Source organism: Heterodontus francisci, chromosome 42 (genome assembly GCF_036365525.1).
Source record: "Heterodontus francisci isolate sHetFra1 chromosome 42, sHetFra1.hap1, whole genome shotgun sequence".
NCBI classification, from domain to species: Eukaryota; Metazoa; Chordata; class Chondrichthyes; order Heterodontiformes; family Heterodontidae; genus Heterodontus; species Heterodontus francisci.
The window spans coordinates 6,076,624-6,091,787 of record NC_090412.1 but is presented as its reverse complement, the minus strand read 5'-3'; the positions used below and the strand labels follow the sequence as shown (position 1 = coordinate 6,091,787).

General features: G+C 42.5%; 1 protein-coding gene across 5 annotated transcripts in view; it reads right to left on the bottom strand.

The window, feature by feature from the left end:
• Positions 1–5,072: 5,072 nt before the first annotated feature.
• The window catches only part of slc29a3 (solute carrier family 29 member 3), a 29,388-nt gene continuing 19,296 nt past the window's right edge, over positions 5,073–15,164 (bottom strand). For all 5 annotated transcript variants that reach the window (XM_068020418.1, XM_068020416.1, XM_068020414.1 and 2 more), the window contains exons 4-6: positions 10,949–11,175; positions 9,828–9,990; positions 5,073–7,294 (exon numbers count right to left, since the gene is read on the bottom strand). In XM_068020418.1, coding sequence (XP_067876519.1) covers positions 6,619–7,294; positions 9,828–9,990; positions 10,949–11,175 — 1,066 coding nt within the window. In that variant the 3' untranslated portion in view covers positions 5,073–6,618. The remainder of the gene's footprint in view (positions 7,295–9,827; positions 9,991–10,948; positions 11,176–15,164) is intronic.

Sequence of the window (15,164 nt, the reverse complement as noted above, 5' to 3'; positions counted from 1 at the left end):
TGGAATGCCTTGTCTTTTCTCTTGACTGCCCCGCTGTTTATTTCTGACATGTTCTGTATTTTTGTAACGTAAAACGCTTAATATATAAAGTGTATTGAAACTTGAGATGATAAACCTACTCATTCATTTATTCCCCTCCTCATTTTAGGACCTACCTGACCATGTACCCTAATCAGGAGGTGTGACCGAATCCCGCTACATGCTGTTTGTGATTAATTAACAATTACGTTTATGTCACAATAACAATCTGGAGTTACATTGTGCCTTTAACTTAGTAAACGGTCCCAAGGCACTTTTGAGGAGCGTTATCAAACAAAGTTTGACATTGAGCCACAAAAGGAGATATTAGGGCAGATGTCCAAAAGCTTGGTCAAAGAGGTAGGTTTTAAGGAGCATCTTAAAAAGGAGAAAGATCAACCCTAGAAATTGTGTGATATTCATGCACCAACATTTACCATCTTAGTAAAATTGCTTTCATTAGAGTGGGTACAGTCACATCACAGCCATCCTGTTAGAGGCTGCAGGATGAACTCTCCAAGACAACTGACTTAAGAAAACACTGTATTTATACACTACCCTCCCCTGCCTGGCAAACATCTCCCTGAGCTTCAAATACAACACATTACTTGCGAGTGCAGTCACCGCTTTGCAAATAAAGGTCAATCCAGCTTTTGTTTCAGGCTGCCCCTTCAAGAGAAAAATTGAATGAGCAAACATCGTGAGTACAGTCAGCAAATCCTGGAGAGGTATTGATCATGTAGTTTGAGGGAAATGTTTAATTCCATTACAATGCCTTTATTACTCATGGCCTTGGGTAACTAGCTCGGGTGAGGTGAAGGAAATGTTTAATTTTCTACTCGCTGCTTCCATTTGCCCAGAGTTAAATCGAACCTCTCAGTACATAGACCTCAGGAGAAGTTGGGAGTTGCCAAAACCATGTTTTCAAATGTCGCTGCCAATGCATTCCTCGAAGCGTGAACAACTATTAATGCTCATATTCCTCATTCACTGGTTTATCCACTTTGAATTTCACGGGCTGTTCTTAGTGCTCATCCGAAACTCTGTACCTGTATCCTAACTCGCACCAAGTCCCGTTTCACCTATCGCCCATCACCTCCTTGTTTTCAAATCCATCTATGGCCTCGCCCTCCTTCTCCCGTAACCTCCGAGATCTCTGTATTTCTCCAATTCTGGCCTCTTGTGCATCCCTGATTTCCTTTGTTCCACCATTGACGACCATGTCTTCAGTTGCCTAGGCCCTAAGCTCCGGAATTGCCTCCCTTTACCTTTCTGCCTCTCTCTTCTTTACGATGCTCCTTAAAATTTGCCTCTATGACCAAGCTTTTAATCACTTGTCCTAATATCGTGTAGTTCAGTGTCAAATTTTGTTTGATAATGGCTTGTGTGAAGAACCTTGGGGTGTTTTACTATGTTAAAAGCACAAGTTGTTGCTCTTTGCTATAGATATAAAGAACAAAGAACAGTACAGCACAGGAACAGACCATTCAGCCCTCCAAGCCTGTGCCGACCTTGATGCCTGCCTAAACTAAAACCTTCTGCACTTCCAGGGACCGTATCCCTCTATTCCCATCCTATTCATGTATTTGTCAAGATGCCTCTTAAACGTCGCTTTCGTACCTGCTTCCACCACCTCCCCCGGCAGCAAGTTCCAGGCACTCACCACCCTCTGTGTAAAGAACTTGCCTCGCACATCCCCTCTAAACTTTGCCCCTCTCACCTTAAACCTATGTCCCCTAGTAACTGACCCTTCCACCCTGGGAAAAAGCTTCTGATTATCCACTCTGTCCATGCCGCTCATAACTTATCAACGAATTGAACTTTCTATTGTCCAGATTCATCACCCTCGTGCCCTATGAGACCCTTGCTGCTAAAAACAATGCCACTTAGGAAGGTGTACACATTACTTTTGCTCTGCCGATTCATACTCAGCTAGGTAAAGTTAGATGCTAGAGCAGATTGGTAACTTTGGCACTCACTCATTCGTCCACTGTTTTAATACTCCACGCCTTTACAGATAGTATTGGAGCATGAATACAAAAGTTAATTTGTCAGTGAGCTATCTCGCATGGAGCTTTTTTTTTTAAAGGACATCAATTAACAGGTCATTGAAATTCCACCAAACATTTAATTACCTGGCTTGCTTCCTGGTCTGTGTAGAGTTGGCTGATTGTCACTGGAGTATTGGCTGCGGTACAACAATTACAATACAATACACCCTCAGATTGTGGAGGGAGCAGATTATTGAGGGAATAAGATGGCCAGGAACCCTATCTTTGATTATCACCTGACTCATGCTGGAATGCATGTGTGTGGAGTGGAGTGGAGTGACACCAAGATCAAGCTTTGCTTGGGCAGTAAATTATGCTGTGCACAAGTACAGAAATTGGCAGAATTTTCTATTTGTCAGAAACGTGTCCCACCAGAGAAAGGCTGCTTGTTGTGTAGTTGCAGAATTCGAGAACATCCTATTCAGAGTGAAATTCCAAATAGATTTAATTCAGGGAATTAATTACCTGTTTACCACCTCAGTAGCATTCTGAAAGACAATCACTCATTAGTTCTGCGTTCAAGATTCTCGATATTAAAATAAAGTCTTCAGAGTACTTACAACACTTGTTGTATTAAGCATCAGAATTCAGTAATTTTAAATGCCAAAAAATCTAGGGGACAGGTTAACTACCTATTGACTGACAGAGCTCCCGGGGAAAGCCACAAAAATAGCACATTCTATTAGAACAAGTTCCTAAAAAAAAAGGCTGGGAATGAGAGAGGTTTTCTTGGAGAACAATTAGCAACCCAAAATTGTGAAAGTTCAAAACAACAAATTTTGTGCCTCCTTAAAATGTCAAGAAAAATTTACTAAAGGAAGTGACATTTATTCGCACAAGCTGAACTGCTCAAATTAGCTAAGAGGAGAATTTCAGCTCCTGCATTGAGCATTTCAAATAGATATTTGCAACGTTAACAGATGTTTAAAGGCTTTACAATTTGTGTAACTTTACCCAATGGGATTGGGAAAGCACAGCGGGGAAATTATTGAACATCCATTGAACTCGGAATTAAAAACTCCTCTTTTACTTAAACACAGAAGATCAAAGATTAGCCGAACCACTGAGATGTGTGATCTAATTAACAATAGGATTGCAAGAAGCTTGGATCCGTAATTACTCCATCTCCTGAGATAGCAGATAATGTCTCTTCACTTCTTATCCCTTGTGTCTATTTTATACATTGATTGTAATTCCACTTATTGCAGACAGTGGGTTAGGGGTTGCTGGGGAAATTATTTGTGAATGCAGCCTTTAGTTTGAAGGTTTAGCTTTAATTTCAAAAGAGAAAATGATCTTGTAGTTTAACAATGAATAACTGAACAGCCAAGGTGTGATTGTGCCAATAATGTATCAACAGTGGGATGTGAGAAACCACGACTAAAAAGAACTAAGTGCCTCATGTTAGCCAAGAAGTAAATGTGCCCTCAGATTATTACCTGGAAGTCATGCTGCAATTTTGCAGTGCTCAGACAATTAAGTGCCTGCAGTTGTGACTTCCAACCCTCTTGAGGCAGGATGCCCCGCCTCCAAGAACTGCCAGCCAATTAGAGGGCGGCAGCTCTTCAGTACCAGCAGTGCCACTCGGAGCAGTGGCCACTGCTGGGACTGCACCCAGTGAGAAGGGGCTCTATGGATGCCAGCATGGGTAAATGGGGTCAGGGCTCATTGGTGCCAATCGGCTAGGCCCCGTAGAGGGGTCGATCAAGAGGGCAGGGAATGTTCCACTGGGAGGGGGATCTTCCCCCACAGCTCACAAGGAGACCTCCCCAGGTGGCAGTATCCATCTGCGGCAGCAGGAAGAGGCCCTTAGCGGCCATTAATTGGCCAGTTAAGAGCCTCAATTGGCCTAAGGGTGGGTGGGGTGCCTTCCACCACCCCTGCCGCTGGTCAAGTATCAGTGGGGGTGGGTAAGCGATGGGCACAGCAACCCCCATCATCGTAACCAATCTTACGACCTCTCAGCCCACTCCCGGGGGCACGGCGTTAAATTCTGGCCGTTGTTTTTGGAGATTGCTTTTCAGTGTATGACCAGGCAAAAGTATAATGGGGTGAAGTGGGTGTAGAACAGACCCTCCTTCTCCCACACACTGGGAGTATCAGCATCCCATCTATTCTTCAATGTAAACAGATAATCAATACTTTACCTGTGAGGGCTTTAATTTCCTATAGTCTGAGCAACTGGTTTACAGTGGTTGATGGAATCAAGTTCTACTTTGCTACATAGGATGCTTAGTGATGTTTTCAGGATGATATTCCACGATTGCATTAAAATATTTTCCCATGAAAGCTGGTGGTCATAATTTAGAAGTTTTTAGCCACACACTGGTGTATGAATGTGCAATGTCATGGCAGCTTGGCATACATGCTGGCATCTGTGATTCCCCATGTGTTGAGTTCCTAATCTCAGCCATGATGGAAGGTGGAGACAGTGAGCACAAGTCAAGTCCTTTCCCTGAAGGGAAAGCTCTCACCCACATCTTCGATTAAGAAGTTGTGAAGGGACCAGGAAACTTGCCTGCCTGCCCTCCCACCAAAAAAATAAAATTATAGCACAAGTTATCGTGAAATAGTTGGGTTTGATGCACTGCATTCCAGCCAAACTATCGCCAATCTGCTTCATCATCGATGTCAGTGTGTCCCACCCTCCGTGCATGTCTAAGGAAGTGGGTGCAAATAAACAGCAACAGATCTCTCAGCTCACAAGATGAATACAGATAAAGGAGGGCATTCACCCCCATCCATCGAAAAAGAAGCATACAGTGTCCCAACACACCATACAGTAAACTCTTGAATGATGAATGATACCCTGTCACTCGTTCTCAAAGTCTATTCCAAACGTTGATCATTCCTTGTGTGAAGATAATCTTCCTTTCATCAGTTTGAACATCTGCCCCCTTACCGTACCAACTTGGTTTAGCTTAAAATACTCAACTACATTCAAAATGGCAGCCTTGTCGAAATGCTAGAAGAAAGAAACAGTTCTCCAACTTCAGTTACAAATGTTAGAAATAGATTTATATTTTTATTTGGCAGATTTTTACCACTAATTTCCCTTGTGAGATTTCAAGAATGCTTGTGTGTGCATATATTTGGCAGATTGTAAACTTCATAATCTCCTCCGACCAGTTCTTTTTTAACACTGTCAGCCCAATATTCATACTACATCCAGAATATGGAAATTAAATTCGTAACAGCTTAATGAAAAAGTATCACTTTCATACACTTCTCTACCCAAAATCATCCAAACATCGCCTACTTACAAACTGACCCCCCCCCCCTTTCAAAAATGGAAGCCATTTGACTTTGAAGATCACTTTTGAGAGCACATTCTGCGTGCTCCAAGAAGATTAAAAAGGTATAAACAGACACTTAAAAATCTAATCCTATACTTGTTGTTTCTTTGAATCATCCCCAGGAATACGTAGTCAGTGAAAACTGGTATGAGCTGGGTACACCTGAGGGTTGAAGAACACTCTGTTTGAAATCCTGAGACCTGGAATCAAATCCAACCCACGTGGTTGCAATGTCCATCACTTTTCTTCATGTTATTACAGGTGAACGTAAATGCACTTTGATTGATCTTCTCATTCTAGTTCCATCTCGCACTAACGGAGCAATCCCACCCAATGAAATAAAAGCAAGAAATGCTGGAAATACTCAGCAGGTCCAGCGGCATCTGTGGAGAGAGAAGCAGGGTTAACGTTTCAGGTCAGTGACCCTTCATCGGAACTGGCAAATGTTAGAAATGTAATAGGTTTTAAGCAAATAAAGCGGGGGGTGGGGCAAGAGATAACAAAAGGGAAGGTGTTGATAGGACAGAGTCACACAGAATAACTGACCAGAAGGTCATGGAGCAAAGGCAAATGGTATGTTAACAGTGTGCTGAAAGACAAAGCGTTAGTGCAGAGAGGGTGTTAATTGACAGAAAAATGAACAGCCCTGGCCCAAAGCACAAACATGAAAAAGACAGTGGGTAGGCACCTTGTAAAAAACATGAACGATGAAACAAACTAAAATAAAGTAAACAAATAAAAAACAAAAAAACTAAAAACAGAAAGGGGGGCCCGTCATGCTCTGAAATGATTGAACTCAATATTCAGTCTGGCAGGCTGTCGCGTGCCCAATCAATCAAAAGCTGATTAAAAAAAAGAAATGGTGCACTACACAGACAGACATCCGAAGGAACACCCAGGAAAAATTTACCTTCATTTAACAAAACTGTACATCCTTAATTAACGAACAGGAATCTGATAGTTGCACATGAAGGCAATCTTCCTGCTGGGTTTAGGGTACAGTAGGAAACCAACATTGGAGCTGATCTGGGATTGTTTAACATGGTCACCATTTGAACACTAAGAACAACAGAGTCATCGCACAACTTGAATAGGCAGTTCATTCCCCACCCATTAAAGATTGAACTTTACGGTGCGGTTAGTCAGTAGTTCAACTACTTTCCCCACAAGTAGGCTGAAAGTCCAATCCTGGTCCATTCCACTTCTCAATGAATTTAACACTTCACGAACAGATCTACCACTTGAACGCTCTGCTATATCAGATGAACGACTAGAATAGAGCAAGCAGAACCAGCAGCAAGACCAAAAGTGAGGAAGAACGACATCACGACTCCAGTAGGCTCGGATAATTCTTTTGGCACAATCTTTGGACCATAAATCATCGGCAAAGTTCCCAAGTATCCATTGGTAAGGCCCAGAACAGAGATGAAGATGGCAGGATAAAAATCCCGGTCGAAGAAAACAGTATGTAAATAGTCTCGCGGTTGGTAATTACAGAATATGAATAAGGGTAAGAACAAGGTCCGCAAAAGAACCAAAATGGGAAGAGCTTTACTCTTTGGCCCAGGGATTTGAATCCAAGCAGTTATCTGTCGGCCAGTCCAGTCTGCAAAATTGTACAGGAGGAAGCAGGTCAGAGGTACAAAATACTTACTGGTCCACACGCTCACTGAATTCTTTGAAACAGACTTGATGTTAGAGGAGACAGAAGGGAAAATAATGATGGAAATGAAGAAGGTGTAGAAGACACTAAAGCCCACGCCTGAAGTCTTTTTCAGGATGGGTTTCAATGGTGGAACAGTGCCAGTGTTGCTGGATAGGGAAGCACTCCCGACTGACCCACTTGAGGAGTCAGTGTCATTGCTGAGTAAACCACTATGTTCATCTCCGGTATGTTGTATTCTCTCATTCAGACTGTTCAGGTAGTAGCTAAGGATTCAGAGAACAGAAGTGTTAAGTTTACAACAGAAATTAAGATGGAACACACAATTATCGAGTACATAAATTCTTATCCTGTTAATATTAAAATTGCTGCAAACAGTCAACAGTGAAATGGACACATTTGGAAACTCTTGTGGGATCAGAATTCCTCCCCCCTCCCCCCAAACTGGACTTTAAAACAGGTATTTGTGGAGTATAGGGAAGGAACCCCAACTGCCACGGACAACAGTGCTGTGAATGAAAGCCAAAACTCAATGCAAAGCAAACAGCGGCAGGCTGCATTCCAATGGGTCAATTTCAAACATTCCAAAATCACAACAGAACTGATACCGTTAAAGGACTGGAATTTGGGACATTATTATAACAGTGGCACAGCATAACTGCCATCATGTAACCCAATTAAGTAATTGGGGAGGCCATTGTTACAACTAACAGGCTCCAGACCACAGCATTCACTCCTGTTAAGACAGGAGAGAAACCTCTTTAGTGTATATCAGCTCTGGAGCCTGGAATACCTCACCTTGGCAGAGATCATTGTTCTCAGTCATGGAAATAACATCAGCACCAAGTGGATCTGCCTGGATCAGGCAGGTAACAGATGAAAGGGATTAAAAGGTGTTAAGCACTGACCATCCAGCAGGATGGCTTCAGATGTGCTTATGATACTTCGATAAGGATCATCATAAAAAGGACAAGATCGAAGGGTTTGGCACTGCAGTCAAAAAGGAGGGTCAGGAACGGTCAACCTGGCTCGTGGACCTACAAATTCTCACCGGAAGGAACAGCCACATGGAGGACTGTAATTTATCAGCCAAATCCAAGGGGTATTTGGGGCTGAGAGTTTAAAGAAATTTCAAGTGTAACAACCAAATCCTGGGAGGGTTTGGGTTTTGAACTGAGTGAGTTTGGGGCAGAAACGTGGAGTTTTGCCTGTGGTTTTCCGGAAAAGGTTTATCTTATAAGTCATAGTGACTCGTGTGTTTGGCTGGGCGCCGAGGTTAAATCGTGGAGGGATTTAAATCGGACTAACCAATCAAGATGTCGTGTGGCGTCCTTTAAATTAGTTTAGAGGTCTTTGTATCAGGGCGTTAGGAAGGTTTTAATAAACAAGTTTGTGGTTCAGCCCAACCCTGTGTCTGTGCAATTTGTCCTTTATCAAATCCTAAAGTCAAGAATCATCAGTAAGAGGGGAAATGGGAGCAGGAACCTCTTACACTGTCTCTTCACAAAGTGCCCATCAACTTAATACCACAAGGAAATAACTGGAAATCCAGCATGGCAGCCAATGTGGTGTCTGATTGGGCGAGTGCTGCCAGTGGAATTTGTGGGTTCAAGTCCCCATCCAGGACTTCTACAGATAATCCAAGCTGCTAAGTCAGAGAAGTGCTGCACTGTTGGAGATGCTATCCTGTGGCAGTGGTTTGAGTGGACACTAAAGATCCCATGCCATGGTTCCAAGATGCAGTGGGAGACTTTCCCAGTGCCCTCAACCAATCCCGTCATTTAGATTCAAGTCTGATCGGATACAATAACATTACCGGTTAACAGATGTACAACAGGGGTGGTTGGGTGACAGAGTGGATTACAACCCACCCCTGCACCCAGTCTGATGGACTGCATGTCTCCAAGGACCAACTTTGGACAGCTCAAACCCATTTTAGACTGTGTGTGCCTGCAGCATAAACCACCTTGAACTCGTGGGAAACTTGTGCATTTACCTCAGGTTATGATTAAAGCACATTAAGTTGAGGGAGCTTCACTCTGCATTTCACCTGTGCCTTAACCAACTTGTGTGATACAGAAGTAGGAAAGTATTTCACTTTACACCGTTACTATCCCTCACCTGAGCCAGAACAAAAAACTGGAGCCAAGTAACATTTATAATTAACCCAGTCAACCATATGAAAGGGAAGTGTCCAAACTGATTTACAAGCAAGAAGATAACAGACTAGGAACGTTTTCTTTACCATTAGTTTCATTCATCTCTTGTGACAACAATTCAACAGTTGATAGGATTGTAACTTACATTCATTAGCGATTTACAGAGACTGCCTAAATTTTAATTATGCTGGACGAGAGAATGAAATCAATGTGAGGGATGTTGCTGCAGATGAATGGAATGCATTTTCACTTCACTCTCACTGCACCAATGAGATATTTCCCAATCTCTTCAATGGAGATTATCTTGTGAATGCCGATTTATTTATTAATTTGTCCACACTAGAAACTGGGTTACCACTGCACTGCAAACCCATTCCCGTTAGGAATGCTTCAGCAACCAAAAAGAGACGACTTTCTCTCAGTCGACTGAGTTGGATTCAATCCCAGATTCACAGGAGACATTAACCCGTAACGTTACCAAGCCAGGAACTGCAATATCTTGGAAATATTTCAGACTTGCATTCAAGAACAACCAATTATATATTTTATTAATAATTCATATTGGAATTATTGTAACATCGATTGTCAAAGAGATTACATGGAGGCTTTCAGACTAAAAATGATTAGGAAATGTGCTTACCTGGAATATGGGATCCTGGGCAGTATCAAGTAGAGGACAATACAGATCACGAGGAAAATATCAGCGGTAATAAAATAGGCCAGCGCACTGTCTGAAATGGAACCAGCAGCAGCAAGATCCACCACTGAAGCCACAGCACTAAATGTTCCACCCATGGCCTGTCCTACACAAGAAGTGAGAAAACAGTGAATGTGAGGCTGCCATGGAATCAATCGTCGGCAACAGTGTTTTATGTTTTTCCAAATGTAAAAGCAAACCTGCAGCTCTGTGCCACAGCTGAGAAACCACTAGCTAGCAAACGCTGGGTTTATCATCTTTCAAACACTCCATCCAGACAGAAAGCAACCAAGAATAATTCCAGGGATGAGGGATTACAGTTACGTGGTTAGACTGGAGAAGCTGGGTTGTTCTCCTTAGAGCAGAGAAGGCTAAGAGCAGATTTAATAGAGGGGTTTCATATCATGAAGCGTTTAGATAGAGTAAATAAAGAGAAACTATTTCCAATGGCTGAAGGATCAATAAACAGAGGGCAGAGACTTAAGGCAAAAGAACCAGAGGCAACATGAGGAAAGACTTTATTCTACATCCAGTGGTTAGAATTTAGAATGCACTGCCCAATAGGGTGTTGACAGATTCAACAGTAGCCTTCAAATGGAAATGGATAAATACTTGAAGGAGAAAAAAATTGCAGGGGTATGGGGAAAGAGTGGGGGAGTGGAACTAACTGGATAGCTCTTTGAAAGAGCTGTCACAGACTCGATGGGCTGAATGGCCTCCTCCTGTACTGTACTGTTCTATGATTCTAAGATGTTTCCACTTGTGTGGGGAGTCCAAAAACTAGGGGCCATACATATAAGATAGTCACTAATAACCCCAATAAAGAATTCAGGAGAAACTTCTTTACTTAGAGAATGCATAACTTGCTATCACATGAAGGCAAATAGCATGGACACATTAAAGTAGGAACTAGATAAGCACATGATGGAGAAACCAACAGAAGGACATGTTGATGGGAGTTCCATGAAGAGGAGCCGAGCAGACTCGCGTGGGGGAGTATAATCACAGCATGGACAGTTGGGCTGAATGGCCTGTTTCTGTGCTGTACATTCTACGCAACGTACCTGAAATTAAAGCTTGTGAATTTCTCATGGGAAACCTTCCAACTTCTCCAAAAACACTTCCCAGAAAGACATTGGAAGCTCCGCTAATGACCACCACACAGGCCATGGTCAAACCAAAGAAACCGTATGTCCACGAAGAGGTGTCCACTTTCACCAGAATAGTGGTCACGCAAAATACAATGAGCATGACACACAGGGACGATAGCACTCGGACTTTAGCAGAGATCCTAAAAGAGAAAGAAGAAATGAGTGGAGACAATACTGAAACATTCTAATCTAGCCCTCAATGAAGAGCAATGCTGGAAATCTAACCAACACATCACATTTTTAAAGGGAGTGTACGTACACAAGACTCTGAAGATGGCTGAGCAAGTTGAGAAAGCTTTTAAAAAAGCATCCTTGCTTTTATTTATAGAGGAATGGAGTACAAAAGCATGGAAGGTATCCTAATCCTGGTTAGCCCTCAACTGGAGTATTGTGTCCAATCCTGGGCACCACACTTTAATAAGGATGTCAAAGCCTTAGAGAAGGTGCAGAGGAGGTTTTGTAGAATGGGACCACAGATGAGGGACCTCAGTTACGTGGAGAGACTGGAGATGCTGAGATTTTTCTCCTTAGAGTAGAGAAGGTTAAGGGGAGATTGATAGAGTTGTTCAAAATCATGAACGGTTTTGATAAGAGTAAATAAGCAGATACGGTTTCAGGTGGCAGAAGGGTCAGTAACCAGAGGACCCAGGTTTAAGGTGATTGGCAAAAGAATAAGAGGCAACATGAAAAAAAATAGGCAGCGAGTTGTTGTGATCTGGAATGCACTGCCTGAAAGGATGGTGAAAGCAGATTCTATAGTAGCTTTCAAAAGAGAATTGGATAAATGCTTGAAGGGGAAACATTGCAGTGACCTGGGGAAAAAGTAAGGAGGTGAGATCAACTGTGTTACTGTATCAAAGAGCTGGCACGTGCACGACTATGTGATGGAAATCACACCTGCCAAATGGAAACATATTAATTTTGTCATATGGGACACTACTTGAACCTTTTTTAAACCAGACATTGCAAAGAACTTGTTTAAAAAGACAGAGCTGACCAGCTGCAAACATGGTTGCACATTTGCATTCTGAGAGACAATTGAACAGAAAGACAATAGGAGTGCTCACTGATTCAATTAACAAGACTAGTCTGGGCAATAGTGATGATCCACATCTTGTCTGTGTAAGATCCAGAGCTCCACCGACCACTGAGTGTGACTGGAAAGTTTTGAATTTCAACAACCCTCCCAGAAGATGCTGTTTCAAACAACAAGCTGGTTACATGCAGGAAACAGAGGGTAATGGTCAAGGGTTGTTTTCGCAAGTGGAAGCCTGTGACCAGTGGTGTACCACAGGGATCGGTGCTGGGACCCTTGCTGTTTGCAGTGTACATTAATGTTTTAGACATGAATATAGGAGTTCGATAAGTAAGTTCGCAGATGACACGAAAATTGGTGGTGTCATAAACAGTCAAGAGGAAAGCCTGAGTTTACAGGATGATATAGATGGGCTGGTAAGATGGGCAGAGCAGTGGCAAATGGAATTTAATCCTGAAAAGTGTGAGGTGATGCATTTTGGGAGGACTAACAAGGCAATGGAATATACAATAGATGGTAGGACCCTAGGAAGTACAGAAGGTCAGAGGGACCTTGGTGTACTTGTTCATAGATCACTGAAGGCAGCAGCACAGGTAGATAAGGTGGTTAGGAAGGCATATGGGATACTTGCCTTTATTAGCCGAGGCATAGAATATAAAAGCAGGGAGGTTATGATGGAGCTGTATAAAATGCTAGTTAGGCCACAGGTGGAGTCCTGTGTACAGTTCTGGGCACCACACTATAGGAAGGATGTGATTGCACTGGAGAGGATGCAGAGGAGATTCACCAGGATGTTGCCTGGGCTGGAACATTTCAGCTATGAAGAGAGACTGAAAAGGCTAGGGTTGTTTTCCTTGGAACAGAGAAGGCTGAGGGGGGACCTGATTGAGGGATAAAAAATTATGAGGGGCATTGATAGGTTAGATAGGAAGAGGCTTTTTTCCTTAGCAGAGGGGTCAATAACCAGGGAGCATAGATTTAAGGTGAGGGGAAGGAGGTTTAGAGAGGATCTGAGGAAAAACTTTTTCACCCAGAGGGTGTTTGGAATCTGGAACGCACTGCCTGAAGGGGTGATAGAGGCAGGAACCCTCACAACAATTAAGAAGTATTTAGATGCGCACATGAAACGCATAGCATACAAGGCTGCGGGCCAAGTGCTGGAAAATGGGATTAGAATAGTTAGGTGCTTGATGGTCGGCACAGACACGATGGGCCGAAGGGCCTGTTTCTCTGTTGTATAACTCCATGACTCTATGACCTGCTGGCCAGACTGGGGGCTTTTTTGAATTCTGCCACACAGAAAGGAAACAGACTGCAAACTTAAACACCAAGTAGACGAATTCTCTCTCGGTCTCTCTTTCTCTCTCGGTCTCTCTTTCTCTCTCGGTCTCTCTTTCTCTCTCTCCAGCAAAGTCCCAGGAAAGCCATGGTGGCAGTTTCTACACTTCAAGAATATGGACAAAGTATATCCTTGGCCTTCTGGTGACAGAAAAGCAAGTCTGGAATTGTGTACTGGGCCCAGCAAGAACTCCAAGAACTTAACTTCAATTGAGGACATTGTATCAAGGACAAGACCATCCAGTAACCAAATTCTATTTATTACCAACTCTACTTCAACCGCCCTAATTCTTTCTTCCCCTCTGTAGCTATTTGCATGTGTGTATGCATGCTAGCATATGCGTCATGTATTTTAGTAATTTTAACCGAGTTAGAGTGGTAAGGCTAATAAACTTTCATCTTTCTTGTTTAAACCTAAGAAAACCTGTCTGATTGGTTCATTTGCAACTACAATTAGAATGCAGTGAGCAAAGGACTCACTGAGGGGGTCAGCTAAAATCACTGCCTTTTTAAAAGATAAACCCTGTTATGGCCAAACCAGGAAATGGGAAAGAGGGGAGCCTGAGAGCCCTTCCTCACCCGGTCCTAACAACTGACAGAATGGCCTCCTTCTGTGCTGTATCGTTCTATGATTCTATAAACTTTATGTAAACCCCGCCCTCCATTTTACCATGACATTCAGTGAAATAAAATCAGTTCTAACTCGATGGTATAATGACCAACATCATAAATGATTAAGCAGTTTGCAAAGATTTAACATCTTGGGGCTCTGATTACCGAGATGCTCAACTGAGTCCATTAATGGATTACTGCTTTGTTACACACGCCAATCATTTATTGTTACGAGTCAAATTAACGCTGCTGCAATGACTTTCAAATCTTTTAAAACACAATCTATATGCCGACATAATTTCTAAATACAAGTAGTTACTAATAAATCCAAGTAGGTAATTAAGGAGAAATATATTTATTCAGAGAGTGGTTACAATGTGGAACTCACGAATGCAGGAACTGCTCGAGGCAAACCGATAAGATGCTTTTGAAAAGGTAAATAGGCAAGTCCATGAGAGAATCGGGATTAGAAAGATATTCTGAAAGGCAGGGATGAGGTAGATGGAATGGGAGGAGAGTTGGATGAAGTATAAACACCAACACAGACTAGATGGGCTGAATGGTCTGATTCTGGGCTGTATACTCTATGTAATTCTATGGAAATCGCCAACGACCACCATTGTGCACATCTAGTCACAAAATCTAAGATACAGAAGAATTAACGAACATGCATTTATCTGGGGCCTATCACAACCTCAGACATCGTAATGTGCTTCACTACCAATGAATTAACTTGGAAGTGTAGTCACTGTAGTTGGTGTTAGTTTCAATTTGCACCCAGCATGGCCCCAAAACCAGCTCTCAGCTGATTTTTCAGTTAATATGGTTCTGGTTGAAGAGAAAGTGTTGGACAATGGGACAACTTAAAAATTCTGGGAAAAGATTTATTCGCCAATTGTATTTAATCTTCACAGAATCATACAACTCAAAAGGGGGCCATTCGGCCTATCATGCCTATGCTGGATCTATGGAAGAGCTATTCTATAGCCTCACTCCCCTGCTGGTTCCCCATTGTGCTGCAAGTCTTTCCTTTTTAAGTATATGAACATTCTTTGGAGATGCCTGAGGATTGAACCCAGTATTGGTACGATATCACTGAGCTGCAGCACCAGATCCTATTCTCTATGAATACACAATACTGTG